General features: G+C 41.4%; 1 protein-coding gene across 3 annotated transcripts in view; it reads right to left on the bottom strand.

The window, feature by feature from the left end:
* ANKRD45 (ankyrin repeat domain 45) overlaps positions 1–16,592 on the bottom strand; it is a 44,795-nt gene that overhangs the window by 26,913 nt on the left and 1,290 nt on the right. For 2 of the 3 annotated variants that reach the window (XM_087891137.1, XM_034409788.3), the window contains exons 2-3: positions 16,192–16,506; positions 7,775–7,942 (exon numbers count right to left, since the gene is read on the bottom strand). In XM_087891137.1, the coding sequence (XP_087747263.1) occupies positions 7,775–7,942; positions 16,192–16,492 (469 nt within the window). In that variant the 5' untranslated portion in view covers positions 16,493–16,506. The remainder of the gene's footprint in view (positions 1–7,774; positions 7,943–16,191; positions 16,507–16,592) is intronic. The other variant, XM_087891138.1, reaches the window with a different exon arrangement.

Below are 16,592 nucleotides of genomic sequence, written 5' to 3'. Positions count from 1 at the left end.
TATTTCTGGTTTCCTGCAAAAAATGCCATTGTAGGCAATGTTTTTTTCTTAATGACATTGAATTTGCTTAACAACTGTGTATTATCAGAATTATATAAGCTTGCTAAATGTGATAAATGCGATCAAAATTGTACTATTTGTACCAAAATATATGACACTCAGGTGCCACACTGTTCACGCATTGATGTTTTTTAAAAATAAAAAACTTGGGGGGAAAAGACTGAATTAATAGATATAGGAGTTTTTACAGAAAATAGTTGGCAATTCTTGTTGAGAAAGTTGTAAAATTGGATCAGTCATGTAATGACCCACTTAACCATCGGTGTGATTTACGACTATAATTCCATGCTCAGAATTCCAGGCAGTTCTAAGTCAATCATTACCTGTATTATTATCCAGGCTAATAAATATAATGGTATTAATAACACTCAAAATACTGTAACAAGAATTGCAAAGCCAGAATTATGGTTCTGCTGTGAAGTGACCAACAGATTCAAGATCAAAGTTAGTGGAAGAGAGAGTCACCAGAGATCATGCCTTGTTGTATTAATTTTACTATTAAAGGTTTGTTTCACATAATATGCTGAATCAAAACTAAACAAACCACATTATGGTTTGATGCATAAAGATGGCATTCCCAACTTTAGAGAAAAATCAGGAGGAATCTTGATAACGTTTCAAACTAGCAAATTTTATTGAAAAGCACAAGTTTTCACAAACTATAGCTCATACTTTATAATAAAATATGTTAGGCTGAAAAGGTGCTACCAGACTCCACCATCTTTAGAGAATGAGTTCATTGACCTATGTAATCTTTTGATTACATCCAGCTATTATAAACATGGGGCAACCAGGCTGCAAACAGTACAAAAGCCATAAGATTATTAAAAATCCAGTGATCTCTTACCTGATTACAAATAATGTTCATTCAAAAATGAAAGTGGAATTACAAATTTAGGTAAAAAGTTTGCATGCTAAATTATTACTTTTAGTTCCTACATTGTAAGAGGAAGTTCAGTATAAAGTTTTACATACTTTTATGGAAAAAATATGCTTCATTTGATTACTGAGGCCTCAAAGATAAGACTGCTGATGAAAAGCAGAGGGTTTTTACCTATCTCTTTGAAATACAAAACTTTTTCATGGGTCTGTTAGTTTCAGCGCATGTTAGATGCCTAGAAGAAAAGAATGTGCTTGTTGGACAATCCAATTCTTACATATTGTCTTCTTGTCCTTTTCATCCTATTGGTTGTACAGGTAGTCCACAACTGACAATCATAATTGAGCCCAAAATTTCCATTATTAAGCAAGGCAGTTGTAAAGTGAATTTTGCCCCATTTTATGACCTTTTTTTGCCATAGTTGTTAAGGAAATCACAGCAGTTGTTAAGAGAATCATGGAGCTCACTAAATGAATCTGGCCTTTCCTATTGACTTTGCTTGTTGGAAGCTGCTGGGAAGGTTTAGTTTAGTTTAGTTTACTTTATTTGATTTGTATACCGCCCTACTCCCGAAGGACTCAGGGCGGTGAACAGCCAAACAATAAAATACATAGATACAAAAAATTTAAAAACCAGATAAAATCAAATTAAATCATTTTGGCCCAGACAGATTAAAACACCCCAATAATTTTAAAACAGATTAAAATTTGCATATTTAAAAAAGGGAAGAGATTAGGCCAAGCCCGCCTGATGGAATAAAAAGGTCTTCACAGCGCGGCGGAAGGTGCGCAGATCCGGGATCCTCCGTATCTCTGGGGGGAGCTCATTCCAGATGGTAGGTGCCCCCACAGAGAAGGCTCTCCCCCTAGGGGCCGCCAGTCGACACTGTTTGGCTGACGGCACCCGGAGGAGTCCCTCTCTATGAGAGCATACTGGCCGGTGGGAGGCTATTGGTGGTAGTAGGCGATCCCGTAGATAACCAGGTCCTAAGCCATGGAGCGCTTTAAAGGTGGAAACCAAAACCTTGAAGCGCACCGGAAGACCACCGGGAGCCAGTGCAGCTCGCGCAGGAGAGGTGTTACATGGGAGCGCCATGTCGCTCCCATTACCACCCGCACGGCCGCACTCTGCGCCAGCTGGAGCCTCCGGGTGCTCCTCAAGGGGAGCCCCATGTAGAGAGCATTGCAATAGTCCAGGCGGGAGGTGACGAGGACATGAGTGACCATGCATAACGAGTCCCAATCCAGAAAGGGATGCAACTGGAGAATCAGGCGAACCTGATGAAAAATCCTCCCGGTCACGGCCGTCAAGTGCTCTTCTAAAGACAGCCGTGAATCCAGGAGGACGCCCAAGTTGCGAGCCCTCTCCGTGGGGGCCAATGATTCGCCCCCAATAGTCAGTGATGGCGTCAACTGACTATATCGGGATATCGGAAACCACAGCCACTCGGTCTTGGATGGGTTGAGCCTGAGCCTGTTCCTCCCCATCCAGATCCGTACAGTCTCCAGGCACCGGGACATCACTTCAAGGGCATCGTTGGGGTGATCCGGGGTGGAGATGTACAGCTGGGTGTCGTCAGTGTACTGATGGTACTCCACCCCGAAACCACGGATGATCTCGCCCAGTGGCTTCACATAAATGTTGAACAGGAGAGGCGAGAGGACCGACCCTTGCGGCACCCCACATATGAGGGGCCTCGGGGTCGACCTCTGTCCCCCTGTCAACACAGACTGCGACCGGTCAGAGAGAAAGGAGGAGAACCACCGCAACACAGTGCCTCCCACCCCTAACTCTTCCAACCGGTGCAGCATGATACCATGGTCGATGGTATCAAAAGCCGCTGAGAGATCTAACAGGACCAGGACAGAGGAGCACCCCCTGTCCCGAGCCCTCCAGAGATCATCAACCAACGCGACCAATGCCGTTTCCGTGCTGTACCCGGGCCTGAAGCCCGACTGGAACGGATCCAGATACGTCATTTCATCCAGGTGCTGGGGGAGCTGTTGCGCAACCACACTCTCAACAACCTTCGCCACAAAACGAAGGTTGGAGACCGGACGATAATTTACCAACATTGCCGGGTCCAGGGAAGGCTTCTTGAGGAGAGGCCTCACCACCGCCTCTTTCAAGGCGGCAGGAAAGACACCCTCACCCAAGGAAGCATTTATAATCCCCTGGAACCAGCCTTGTGTCACCTCCCGAGAAGCCAGCACTAACCAGGAGGGACACGGGTCCAATAAACAAGTGGTCGCGTTTAGTCTACTCAGAATCCTGTCCACGTCTTCAGGGGTCACAGGATCAAACTCATCCCAGATAACATTCTCAAGACCTGCCCCAGTCCCTTCCCCTGAGACTACCCAGTCGGAGTCCAGATCTTCCCGAATCTGAGTGATTTTGTCATACAGATATTGAACAAAATCCTCGGCTACCCTCCAAGGGGTCCTCCCGCGCTTCCTGGTGGAGCAGGGAGCGGGTCACCCTAAACAGGGCGGCCAGCCGATTATCTGATGATGCAATAAGAGCAGCAAAATAGCTACATTTCGCTGCTTTTATCGCCACTAGGTAATTCCTAATATGAGATCTTACCAGTGTCCGGTCAGATTCAGAAAGACTGGCCCTCACTACTCTCTAGGTGTCTTTTCCGGCACTTCAACTCCCTCAGCTCCTCAGTGAACCAAGGAGCTAAATGAGATCGGCGCCGGGTCAGAGGCCACAAAGGCACGACCCGGTCCAGAGCTCCAGCGGCCGCCCTATCCCAGGCGGCCCCTAGGTCTCCAGTCGAGGGGAATGGCCCAAGCTCCATCTGGAACCTGGCAGGTTCCATCAGGCGCCTGGGGCGGAACCATCTTACCAGCTCCGCCTCCCTGCGGTGGGGTGTAGCGGTTCGAAGGTCGAGACGAGGGAGAGAGTGATCAGACCATGACAAGGTCTCGGTGACTATATCCCCTATCTCGAGATCACTCAACCACTGTCCAGAGACAAAAACCAGATCCAGCGTGATTCCCCCTGTGTGGGTAGGGCCATGAATTAACTGGGTCAGGTCCATGGCTGTCATGGAAGCCATGAACTCCTGAGCCACCTCCGACGCCTCACCCACGGAAGGTAATGGTGATCACATGACTCTGGGACATGCAACTGTCATAAATACATGCTGGTTGCCAAGTGACCAAATTTAGATCACATGACTAGAGATGCTGCAACAGTCGTAAGTGCGAAAACTGGTTATGTCACTTTTTTCAGTGCCATTGTAACTTTGAATGGTCACTAAACAAAGGGTTGTAAGTCCAGGACTACCTGTAGTGAAAGATAGCATAGGGATTCTTTTTGCTAAGAGGTTTTACTTTATTTCTTTGACTTTATTTTGGATGTATTGTAAAGGATGTTTCAGTTCCTGCTTTTTTCTTTCTATCTCCTGTGAAATTTGAATAGCTATACTCAGCTCTATGTGGTCTAGCAAACTACCGGCATATGGGTCTTCCTTTGTAGAATACAGCTAGGTGAGGTATTTAGCCTTTCTACCTAAATGCAATGTCCTAAAACACTTTTTCTGTTTTTTAAAACAGCCTCATGTGAATTGACCTATCATTAATGTCTTGCAGCACAAATTAACTATTTTGGGAAATTGTCGTTTTAAAAACAATATACTAGCTAAAAAATAGCTTCTCCATAAAGTGCTCCATGAAAATAACTTTTTGTTATTATATACCGGTATATGGGCCAAAGGGGGGGTTCCCCTCGTAGAGATGTGCTCGCCAGATTTCCGCGCATTTCATCAACCAAGGGCCCAGGGTAGGGGTGGGGGAGTGGCGGTCGTTATAAAGGAAAGTCTTGATCCAAGGGAGGCCACTGTACCTCAGATAGCCGGATGTGAGTCTCTCCTGGTGAAGTGGAGCCATGGGATGCAGGTGGGCCTGCTGATCACATACCTGGCTCCCTGCCATGTGACAGCGGCCCTGCCCGAGCTCCTCAACATTATTGCCAGGGTGGCAGTTGATACCCCCAGGCTTTTGGTCATGGGGGATTTCAACCTGCCGTCTGCCGGTGAGGCGTCTGGGTTGGCTCGGGAGTTTATGGCTTCCATGACAGCCATGGACCTGACACAACTAATTCTTGGCCCTACTCACGCGGGAAGACACACTCTGGACTTTGTTTTTGTCTCTGGTCAGTGGTTGAATGGCCTGGATGTTGGGGATATAGTTATCGAACCCCTGTCATGGTCAGACCATTCTCTCCTGAGGCTAGACTTTCTGACCGCCGAACCCCACTGCAGGGAGGCGGAACCGATGAGGTGGTTCCGCCCCAGGCGCCTGATGGATCCTGATAGGTTCCAGAGGGAGCTTGGGCCAGTGCCCATAACTCTGGCTCACAACTCGGCTGAAAACCTGGTGGCCGCCTGGGATAGGACGGCTGCCGGTGCTCTGGACCGAGTCGTGACTTTGCGGCTCTGACCCGGCGCCGAACCTGCCCGGCTCCTTGGTTCTCGGAGGAGCTGAGGGAGATGAAGCACCGGAAAAGATGCCTAGAGAGTGGTTGGAGGGCTAGTCAATCTGAATCCGACCGAACACTAGTTAGGTCTCATGTTAGGACCTATTTAGTGGCAATAAAAGCGGCAAAGTGCAATTACTTTTCCGCTCTTATTGCATCGGCAGATAATCGCCCAGCCGCCTTGTGTAGAGTGACCCGCTCCCTCCTACATCAGGGAGCGCGGGAGGACCCCTTGCAAGGGCAGGCTGAGGATTTTGCACAGCATCTGCACGATAAAATCGCTCAAATTCAGGAAGGCTTGGACTCTGATTGGGTAGATTCTGGCGAGGTGACTGAGGCCGGCCTTGAGAATGTTATCTGGGATGAGTTTGATCCTGCGACTTCTGACGATGTGGACAGGATTCTGGGGAGGTTAAACAGAACCACGTGTTTATTGGACCCGTGTCCTTCCTGGCTGGTACTAGCCACCCGAGAGGTGACGCGAGGCTGGCTCCAGAGGATTATAAATGCTTCTCTGAGTGAGGGTTTCTTGCCTGCCGCCTTGAAAGAGGCGGTGGTGAGGCTCCTCCTTAAGAAGCCTTCTCTGGACCCGGCTGTTTTGGCAAATTACCATCCGGTCTCCAACCTTCGCTTCACTGCGAAGGTTGTTGAGAGTGTGGTTGCGCGACAGCTCGCGCAGTACCTGGATGAAACCATTTATCTAGATCCATGCCAGTCCGGCTTCAGACCTGGGTACAGCACGGAGACGGCATTGGTCGCATTGGTGGATGATCTCTGGAAGGCTCGGGACAGGGGGTGCTCCTCTGTCCTGGTCCTGTTAGATCTCTCAGCGGCTTTTGATACCATTGACCATGGTATCATGCTGCATCGGCTGGAGGGCTTGGGGGTGGGAGGCACCGTCCTGCGGTGGTTCTCCTCCTATCTCTCCGACCGGTCGCAGTCTGTGTTGGCAGGGGGCCAGAGGTCGACCTCGAGGTGCCTCGTTTGCGGGGTGCTGCAAGGGTCGGTCCTCTCACCGCTCCTGTTCAACATTTATGTGAAGCCGCTGGGTGAGATCATCCATGGTTTTGGGGTGCGTTGCCAACTGTACGCTGATGATATTCAGTTGTACATCTCCACCCCTGACCACCCCAATGATGCCCTCGAAATGATGTCCCAGTGTCTTGAAGCTGTGCGGGTCTGGATGGGGAGGAACAGGCTTCGACTCAACCCCTCCAAGACCGAGTGGCTGTGGATGCCGGCGTCCCGGTATAGCCAGCTGGTGCCATTGCTGGCTATTGGGGGTGAGTTACTGACCCCCACAGAGGGGGCTCGCAACTTGGGTGTCCTCCTGGACTCACGGCTGTCTTTGGAAGGGCATATGACGGCCGTGGCCAGGGGGGCCTTCTATCAGGTCCGCCTGATACGCCAGTTGCGCCCCTTTCTGGATCAGGACTCCTTATGCACAGTCACCCATGCCCTTGTCACGTCTCGCCTGGACTACTGTAACGCTCTCTACATGGGGCTCCTCTTGAGGTGCACCCAGAGGCTCCAACTGGTCCAGAATGCAGCTGCGCGGGTGATTATGGGAGCAACAGGGCGCTCCCACGTAACACCTCTCCTGCGCAAGCTGCACTGGCTCCCAGTGGTCTTCCGGGTGCGCTTCAAGGTGTTGGTTCTCACCTTTAAAGTGCTCCATGGCATAGGGCCAGGATACTTGCGAGACCGCCTGCTGCTACCGATAACCTCCCACCGACCAATACGCTCGCACAGAGAGTGCCTCCTCAGGGTGCCGTCGGCCAAGCAATGTCGGGTGGCGGCCCCCAGGGGGAGAGCCTTCTCTGTGGGGGCACCCGCCCTGTGGAATGAGCTACCTCCTGAAATACGACTGATCCTGGACCTCCGCACTTTCCGCAAGGCCCTGAAGACTTATTTATTCCAACAAGCCGGCCTAGTTTAAATGGTTTTAATGGGGATTTTTAATCTTTTAATTTTATTGGTTTTTTTGGGTTTTAAATTGGGAATTTTTTGATTTTGTAGATTTGGGATTTTAAATTGGTAATGCCGCTGATTTAATCTATTTTAGTTTTTTCTTAACTTTTGTACTATATGTGTTTTAATTTCTGGCTGTCCACCGCCCTGAGTCCCCCTGGGGAGAAGGGCAGTATATAAGTTTAATAAATAAATAAATAAATAAATAAATAAATAAATAAATAAATAAATAAACAAATACATACATACATACATACATACATACATACATACATACATACAACTATTTGCCATTTGTACTTGTACAGAATTCAGATGATTTGAGTACTGTAAAGCTAAATCCACATCTCAAAGAAGCTTAACAATTATTAATATTACCTGCCCAATCCAAGAATTCAGCACACTCTGTTTGCTTATATCGATTTGCAATTTCTCTAGCATTTTCACCCCGGAATGTAGTTGCATAAATATCAGCTTCCAACTCTACCAGACTTTTCAGTGTGTTTAGCTGACCCCAGGCTGCAGCACAATGAAGAAGTGTATAACCTGAGAGAACAAACCAAATCAATGTACATAACTCTGCGCATAATATTTGTATGCAATACTTTTTACATAATGTATTCCTTTATGTACAAGAAAACTCAACTGCCCGTTAGCAAACCATCAGATTAATGCTGGATGGTCAATCAAACAATTTTCAGAATGCCATTCTGACTCAATGCTTAAATACATGTAGAACATACATGCAAAGCGCAGAAAAGGAATAAGAAATAATAAGCTAAATGAGGTACAAAGGTACCTTCATATGTATAGTGTCAAACAAACATATATTGAGTATCTTCACAAACATTCCTTTTACATTCCTTTTACTATTAACACATAAACAAAAAAGCTGCCTTCATACATCTTACTCTCTGTTCCCTGTTAAACCATTTCATAAGCATTTCTTTTATTCTCATGCATGCTTAACTGTCATATTACTGAATTTTACAATGAACCTTCAACTCAGTATTCCTGTAAAATATTCTCTAATCAAGATTTTACCTAATATGTATCTCAACAAGAATTGCCAACTATTTTCTGTAAAAACTCCTATATCTATTAATTCAGACTTTCCCCCCCAAGTTTTTTATTTAAAAAAAACATATCAATGCGTGAACAGTGTGGCACCTGAGTGTCATATATTTTGGTACAACTAGAACAATTTTGATCGCATTTATCACATTTAGCAAGCTTATATAATTCTGATAATAATACACATTTTTATGTTAAATTATAGTCTTTCATTATTTAATTATTCAAAATTTCAATATATTATTTTTATGCCAATCACCATATTCTGAATGTCATACCTTTTAATACAAATAAAGCAGTGGTGGGATTCAATTTTTTTTTACTACCGGTTCTGTGGGCGTGGCATGGCTTGGTGGGCATGGCAGGGGAAGGATACTGTAAAATCTCCATTCCCTCCCCACTCCAGCAGAAGGTTACTGCAAAATCCCCATTTCCTCCCGATCAGCTTGGACTTGGGAGGCAGAGAATAGATGGGGGCGGGGCCAGTCAGAGATGATATTTACCAGTTCTCCAAACTACTCAAAATTTCCGCTACTGGTTCTCCAGAACTGGTCAGAACCTGCTGAATACCACCTCTGAAATAAAGTATTGATCATATTTATTACATTTAGCAAGCTTATATGATTCTAATAATAGTACACATATTTAAGTTACATTATAGTCTTCCATTATTTAGTTATTCAAATTATAATCCTTCATTATTTAGTTATTCAATATTGCAATTTTACTTTTATGCCAATCACCATATCCTCCATGTCCTACATTTTAATGCTGATAACATATTAGCAGATAAAATAGTATTAATCATATTTGTTTAATAGTTAACACTCTTATATAATTCTAATAATAATACACATATTTATGTTATAGTCTTTCATTTCAATGTATTATTTTTATGCCACTCAATTCTAATAATAAAACTAATACTAATAAATAATAACAAAGAATGTTCTTTCTGTGCCAACTCAGAAAGCTCAAACTGCCCAAAGAACTGCTGATCCAGTTCTACAGAGGAATTATTGAGTCTGTCATCTGTACCTCCATAACTGTCTGGTTTGGCTCTGCAGCCAAACAAGACAAACACAGACTTCAACAGATAATTAGAACTGCAGAAAAAACAATTGCTACCAACCTGCCTTCCACTGAGGATCTGTATACTGCACGAGTCAAAAAGAGGGCTGTGAAAATATCTACAGACCCCTCACATCCTGGACATAAATTGTTTCAACTTCTACCCTCAAAAAGACACTATAGAGCACTGCACACCAGAACACAAGGACAGTTTTTCCCCGAATGCCATCACTTTGCTTAACAACTAATTTCCACAACACTGTCAAATAATTTACTAAAACTGTATTACTATTCTTCTTCTCTTCCTTACTAGTATCTATCTCTTCCCACTTATTACTATAACCATGTTGCTTGTATCTTTCAATTTATATTGTTTTTATTTGTTTCCTAGTATGATTTGATAGCTTATTAGTAACCTTGACTGACTAAGTGTTGTATCTTTTTATTCTTGATGAATGTATTTTATTCTCCTTATGTACACTGAAAGCATGTAGGCCAAAGAAATTCCTTGTGTGTCCAATCACACTTGGCCAATAAAGAATTCTATTCTATTCTATTCTATTCTATTCTATTCTATTCTATTCTATTCTATTCTATTCTATTCTATTCTATTCTAAGCATTTATGTTAAATTATAATCTTCCATTATTTGCTTATTCAATTTATAATCCTTCCATTATTTGCTTATTCAATATTTCAATATGTTATTTTCATGTCACTCACCATATTCTACGTGTCATACATTTTAATACAAATAAAATATTATAATCATATTTGTTACATTTGGCAAGCATGCACATATTCATGTTGGATTATAATCTTTCATTATTTGGTTATTCAATAGTTCAATATATTATTTTTATGCCAGTTACCATATTATTTTAACATACTTGATAAAACCATCATTCAAATTCTGATTTCCCCTCTTATTATTACTTCTCCTTATTATATAAAAATGCCTATTTTATTAATCCCCTTCCCTCTAGTTTCCCTCCCTATTCTAACTTTTGGTTATGCCACTACTATATTTAAACATATTCCTTTTCTAGCCATCATCTCTTATCCGCTTCAAAGCTTTAATTGTTCTTTTCTTAGCTTGCCTCCCATATTCCTCTCTTGGATCTTTATTTATATCTACTTCCACAACTTGACTACTCATTTTAAACATTTCTCCCTTCTCTGCCCTTTTCCATAGTCTCGCTTTCAAAATATCTACTCTTGCCCCTCTCTCTCTTCCAGAAAAATCTTCTTGGTTCTCCGATTCCTTTTTTAATTCCCTTAGAAAACTCTTCCCTTGGCTTATTTCATCAATCCTTATTATTTTTGTTATTACCTCCTTTGTATCATCTTGTTTCATTTGTTTTGTCTGTTCCATTTTTTCATCTACTCTTTCATTTGGCTCCTCCTCTTCCTGAACATCTTGATCACTCATTGTCCTTTGTATTATATACTGCTCAAAAAATAAAGGGAACACAAGCAGAAGACATCCGAGATCTGAATGAATGAAATAGCCTTATTAAATACTTTGTTCTTTACATACAGTAGTTTATACACTGCTCAAACAACTAAAGGGAACACAAAACTACTGTATGTAACGAACAAAGTATTTAATAAGGCTATTTCATTCATTCAGATCTCGGATGTCTTCTGCTTGTGTTCCCTTTATTTTTTGAGCAGTGTATTTCCCAGAGTTTCATCTATGCTCTCGATTCTGTTCATCAGTATCTCCCTTGTACTTTGAATAAACGAGTCATCTCTTCCCAAATTCCACTCATTTCTTCTTGATGAAGCATCTTGTTAAATTTTATTGTGTTCCTCTTTTGTCCAATAATCCAAAAACCATATATTCAAACCTAAAGTTACTTCTCAAAAAGTTCAATATTAATGAATCTTTATATCCCAAAGCTGATCAACCTGTTCCTCTGGATAGTCCCATAGGTTTTCCAGAACCTCCTTAAATCCCTCTATAGATTCCGTTTTGTGTTGTAATCTTCAGGGGTCATTTTAATGATAGTGTCTTTCTTATTCTCACATTTAAGTCTCCAGTAATCAAGTATTTCCAAGATTTTGGGAATGTGTTATATACTTCCTTTCGTCAGCAGGTGGCACTCTTAAATTAGATTTCAATGTTAATCAATTTTTTCCAGTTTTCCATAATGTGAAAAATAATGTTAATTTTTTAAATAGCTAATTCCAGCATTTCAAAATGCCTATCCAAAACAATGCCAGTCCAATTTTCTGTATTTTTAACAATTTTTTCCCCTTTTTCCTTTTAATTCTTTTTCCTTCAGTTTTGAAATTTTCCTCAGTGTTAAGTCGCTGCTTCTTTTAAAAATAGTTATGAGCCTCTCTTTTCCTGGATATTCTTTTGGGGTTAAAATTTGAATAAAAAGATTCTTCTCACCCAGTTCCAGAAACTGTTCACCAACTCCGCTCCAGCACAATTCTTAGATATTCCTTGGCTGCCCCAGCTTCTCTTCTCCTTGCCGTGGCATAGAGGGAAAAAAGCTCTGGGGTTCAGCAGGAGAGTTGTGATCTCTTCTGCGACCTCTCACAGAGCCCCTCCTTAGCTTTGCTGCCCCTTCAAGGCGGCTTTGGCTCCTTTCGGAGCCCACAAACAGGGAGAAGCCAGCACAGGAACAGAGAACTCCGTTTCTTGTGACTGGTAGTGCTGCTACCTCAGCTGGAAGTCTCTAATTCAGTCTTGAGAATCAAAAGATTAATACATTACCTCTTTAAGCTAATGTTTCTCAACCTTGATATCGTCCATCAAGCTGGCTGAGGAATTCTGGGAATTGAAATTCAGGCATATTAAAGTTGCCAAGATGGAGAAACATTGCTTTAAGCAATGTAAAAAAAAATTTTACACAGTAATTTTTTTTAGAATAGTACATATACTTTAATAAAGTGAAGAAACAAGTATTTAAGACCAAAAAATTGGATTTAAAAAGCTGCTCAGTGGAAACATTATAGGGGAGCTAATGACATTAATGGACTGCAGAGGTAAAGAAGCCAAGCAAATGCTGGCTGGGAATTCTGGAACTTTCTATCTAGGAGGATCATGAAGCTATAGAAACAGTATACTCAGACTTCCAGTGAAGATGGTTGACTGACCAGTCTGGAATGCTCTTTCTGGACTAAAGCTTTTTCAATTTACAAACAAGGGAACTGAGTTGTAAACAAGTTCCCTAAGTTTATATGATTCTTCTGAGTTAGAGAAAATTCAAGAATCACCCCATACATCCTCCATACAGCAGCAGTTTGAAAAGAAACTGGAGCAGCACACCAAGGTAGCCAAGTGAGAAAACCATAAGCTAAAAGATGTGTCAAAATCACTTCGTTGATGAAAAAACAGTTGCTTTGGTATTTGGTTTTAAACAGACAAGGAGTCATGCCTTTCATTTCTTAAATTATTATTAAGATGATCTTTATTATTATTAAAATAAAAGAGAATCTTTTCAGAAACAGTCTGTTACTCCTTTTTGAAGATCTAGCCATTTTGGGGGACATCATTATTGTTGAATGACAAGGAGGGTTGCCAGAGATGAGCTAAAATAAGGAAGTACTTTTTTTTTGGAGAAACATAAGGCTTTAAAAATGTGTGGTCTTATTTCATCATTTTCATGAATTTTCCACCTTTATTTGACATTGGGAGTTATAATTTGCATTTTTGGATTGCTTGTTGGAGAGGCTGAAATCTTCCAATCTTAATTAGTTGGCCGAGAGATACCAGTTGATCAACAAAAAGCTTATTTTTTAAAAAATATTCTTTGATCACAAAAGGAAGGTAAAGAACAGAATATGATGAAGCAACATAGGAGGCAATTATGCCAGACAGAGACTACAAGCCGTCTCGCTCATATCCCCTCCACAAAAGCACAGGTGAAATCCAGCTGGTTCTCACCGGTTTGCCCGAACCATTAGAAAATTGCTTAGGCAATTCGGAGAACCTGTTAAAAATAAAGTGCAAGAGAGGTTATTTCTCTCTCTCTCTCCCTTCAGTTAATAGCTCCAGTTGCAGCTGGAATGCAGCCGATACTGTCTGAATCAAGTCAATAAACAACAGAACAACAGAAACTGACAAGATTAGGGCAGGGAAACCCATCTATCACCCCTCTAGGGATGGGATTAACCTCTTCCCTTCAGGAAGAAGGACAAGATTACAAACATTTTCATTATAAATGTTATAAAGAGTATTAAGTAACACCTCTGTGATCAGCTGATGCTCCCTGGAGTTTCCCAAGACCTTTTATACCTGCCGCAGTGTTGGCTACTTCTTGTTTCTTCCTGGGGAAAAAGATACAGGAGGGGACAATGATGCAGCTTGATCATACAGGCCGTGAATTTAATGCATGTGTGGTCCAGCCAGCTGTATTGCTTCTGCTGTGAAGCAATTTAGAACATAGAGAACATAGTATAATAGAGTCGGAAGGGTTAATGGCTTTTGGCAGCACACCCAGGCTTTCAATTAGCCAAAGCAGCTGCTCTTAGTTTCCCTCTCAGCTGCTGCGTTTGCTTTGGGTTGACTATTTAAAAAAGGGGAATGGCTGTTTTAAGTTTTCTGCAGTTTTAGTGGTTCCTGGCACTGTCCTTTTGGGGTGTACTTCCCTCACTCTTTTTAAAAGCCTCTAGTGATGGAGCACTCACAACTTCTGAAGGCAAGCTATTCCATTGGTTAATTGGTCTCACCCTTAGGAAATTTCTCCTTAGTCCTAGGTTGCTTCTTTCTTTGATTAGTTCCCATCCATTGTTTCTTGTTGTGCCTTTTGGTGCTTTGGAAAATAGACTCCCTCATTTTTGTAGGAACCCCTCAAATTTCCTGAAAGAACAATTAATCAGTGGAACAACTTGCCTCCAGAAGTTGTAAATGCTCCAACACTGGAAGTTTTTAAGAAGAGACTGGATAATCATTTGTCTTAAGTGGTGTAGGGTTTCCTGCCTAAGCAGGGGGTTGGACTACAAGACCTCCAAGGTCCTTTCCAACTCTGTTATTCTATTCTATTCTAAATATTGGTACAGTGCTATTTTATTGTGAGTTAGACTAAGGAGAAATTTCCTAAGGGTGAGACCAATCAAGTTGGCCACGCCCACTCAGTCACATGACCCATTTCCCATAGAAAATACTGGGAGCCACAAAACCTGGGTACATGTGGTGGTGGTGGGGTCATGTGACTGGGTGGGAGTGACATTGAGTTGGCCATGCCCAGCCACTCACATGACAACCCAGCCACACCCACAGAACCGGTAGTAAAAAAAAATTAATTTCACCATTGCACAAAAGTACATAAAATTGTTTTTAGTTATGAATATGAATATATCTAATAATATAACTAAATATTTATAACTAAATAGAAATATAAGATATTTAAAGAAATATTTATAGTCTTAAATGAATAAAAAGGATTTTCTCTTTAAAGTTAAAGACTTTGAAGGATTTATAAATATTTAAAGAATATTTTAGATACACACACACACACTTTCCACAAGAGAGGGAAAAAGAAAAAAAATGGATTTGGTTAAGATGGCAAGATAAAGTCTTTCTAACAAGGATTTTATTTAGTCTTGTTTCTATCGGGATATGGCTTCTGGTTTTAAGGCTTGAAATAGAAAAAAAAATGAAATCTAGAAATTATTTGAAGATTTAATAAATGTGTAGTTATAGAACTGGCTTGTATAGTTAAAATGTTGATGTCATAATTGTATTAGTATTTTACTGTGTTGGAAAAAATCAAAAGTCAACTACTTCTTTACTCTTTTCCATCCTGCACTCCCCCTCTTTAATCTTTATTTCCATTGTATTTTATGCTATAATAAACCTTAATAAAACTTTATATATACAAAAAAAAGAGAATTGGTAGATTCACAGCCAAGGAAAGAATAAGAGAGTTAGCATTTTCCAAACCAGGACTTAAAGGAGACTATATGCAAATTCTGTGGTGAAGGTGTGAGAATCTATGTGGGGGGAAAAAGGTACAACACAAGTAAAAATTGTGGTTAGGCTGGAATTAGATAAAAATAGAGAACGAAAGAGAGCCAATCTGGTTTAATGGTTAAAGTATAAGGTTAGAAACTGGGAAACTGTAAGTTCTAGTCCCACTTTAGGCACAAAGCCAGTTGGTTGAATTGTGCTATAGGTAGTCCTTGACTTACAACCATAATTAGAACTAGAATGTACAAAATCATAAATATGTGCCAGCTGTCAAGGACCTGAATTTTGAACACATGACCATGGGGACATGGGGATAGTCATAAGTCACTTTTGTCAGCACCATCCTAATTTTGAAGAGTTACCAAGAATTATGTGTAGTCAGTTTCTCTCAGTCCCAGGAAGAAGGCAATAGCAAAACAATTTCTAAAAAAAAGTTGCCAACAAAACTGCAGGGACTGCACCAGGCAGTCCCCTAGAATTAGACATGATTGAATGAAAGAAAAAAAAAAAGAGGAAAGAAAAATGAGTTGAAGGACTAATAAAAGCTTACTTCAGAAAGCTCTAACTTCTGTTAGTTGAAAAGATAACTATGAGCACCAATCAATTATAGCATTCTTGTGTCAGTTTTCAAATTCAAAATATAAACTGGCATAATTCTTAAAGGGACCTTTTTCTAGACTCTTAAGTGATGCTTAATTCAAAATATCTAGACCATTATGTACCTCTGACTGTCTTATCCTTCAGGTCAACTCCATATTTTGCCAGGGATTGGATAACGTCATTCTGACCAACCATACAAGTTGTAAATAGTAGGTTTCTCCCTAGAATATCCTTTTCCATTAAAAACTTATTGGCTTTTTCATGATCAGGATCCTCGGAGTCCTCAAAAATCTGTTGTATTTCTTCCATATCACCCCTTAAAGCAGCCCTCAGGAGAGGATTAAAATGTTCTGGTTCCTCTTGAGGTCCCAAATCCTCATGCTCATTTGTTGTGGAAGCCGCTGTTTCTTCAAAGGGTTCCATTTTCACAAGATTAGCTTAATTTTAAAAAATAAAATATTTTAAAGAACAGATTGGGATATGGTTTGTGCAGATTCAAAGCATCATCATTTCTATCTACAAA

The sequence above is a fragment of the Pantherophis guttatus genome, chromosome 3 (genome assembly GCF_059756535.1).
Source record: "Pantherophis guttatus breed Tessera chromosome 3, ASM5975653v1, whole genome shotgun sequence".
Taxonomy (NCBI): Eukaryota; Metazoa; Chordata; class Lepidosauria; order Squamata; family Colubridae; genus Pantherophis; species Pantherophis guttatus.
Note: the sequence above shows the minus strand (reverse complement) of the source record. Positions and strands in the feature narration are given on the sequence as shown.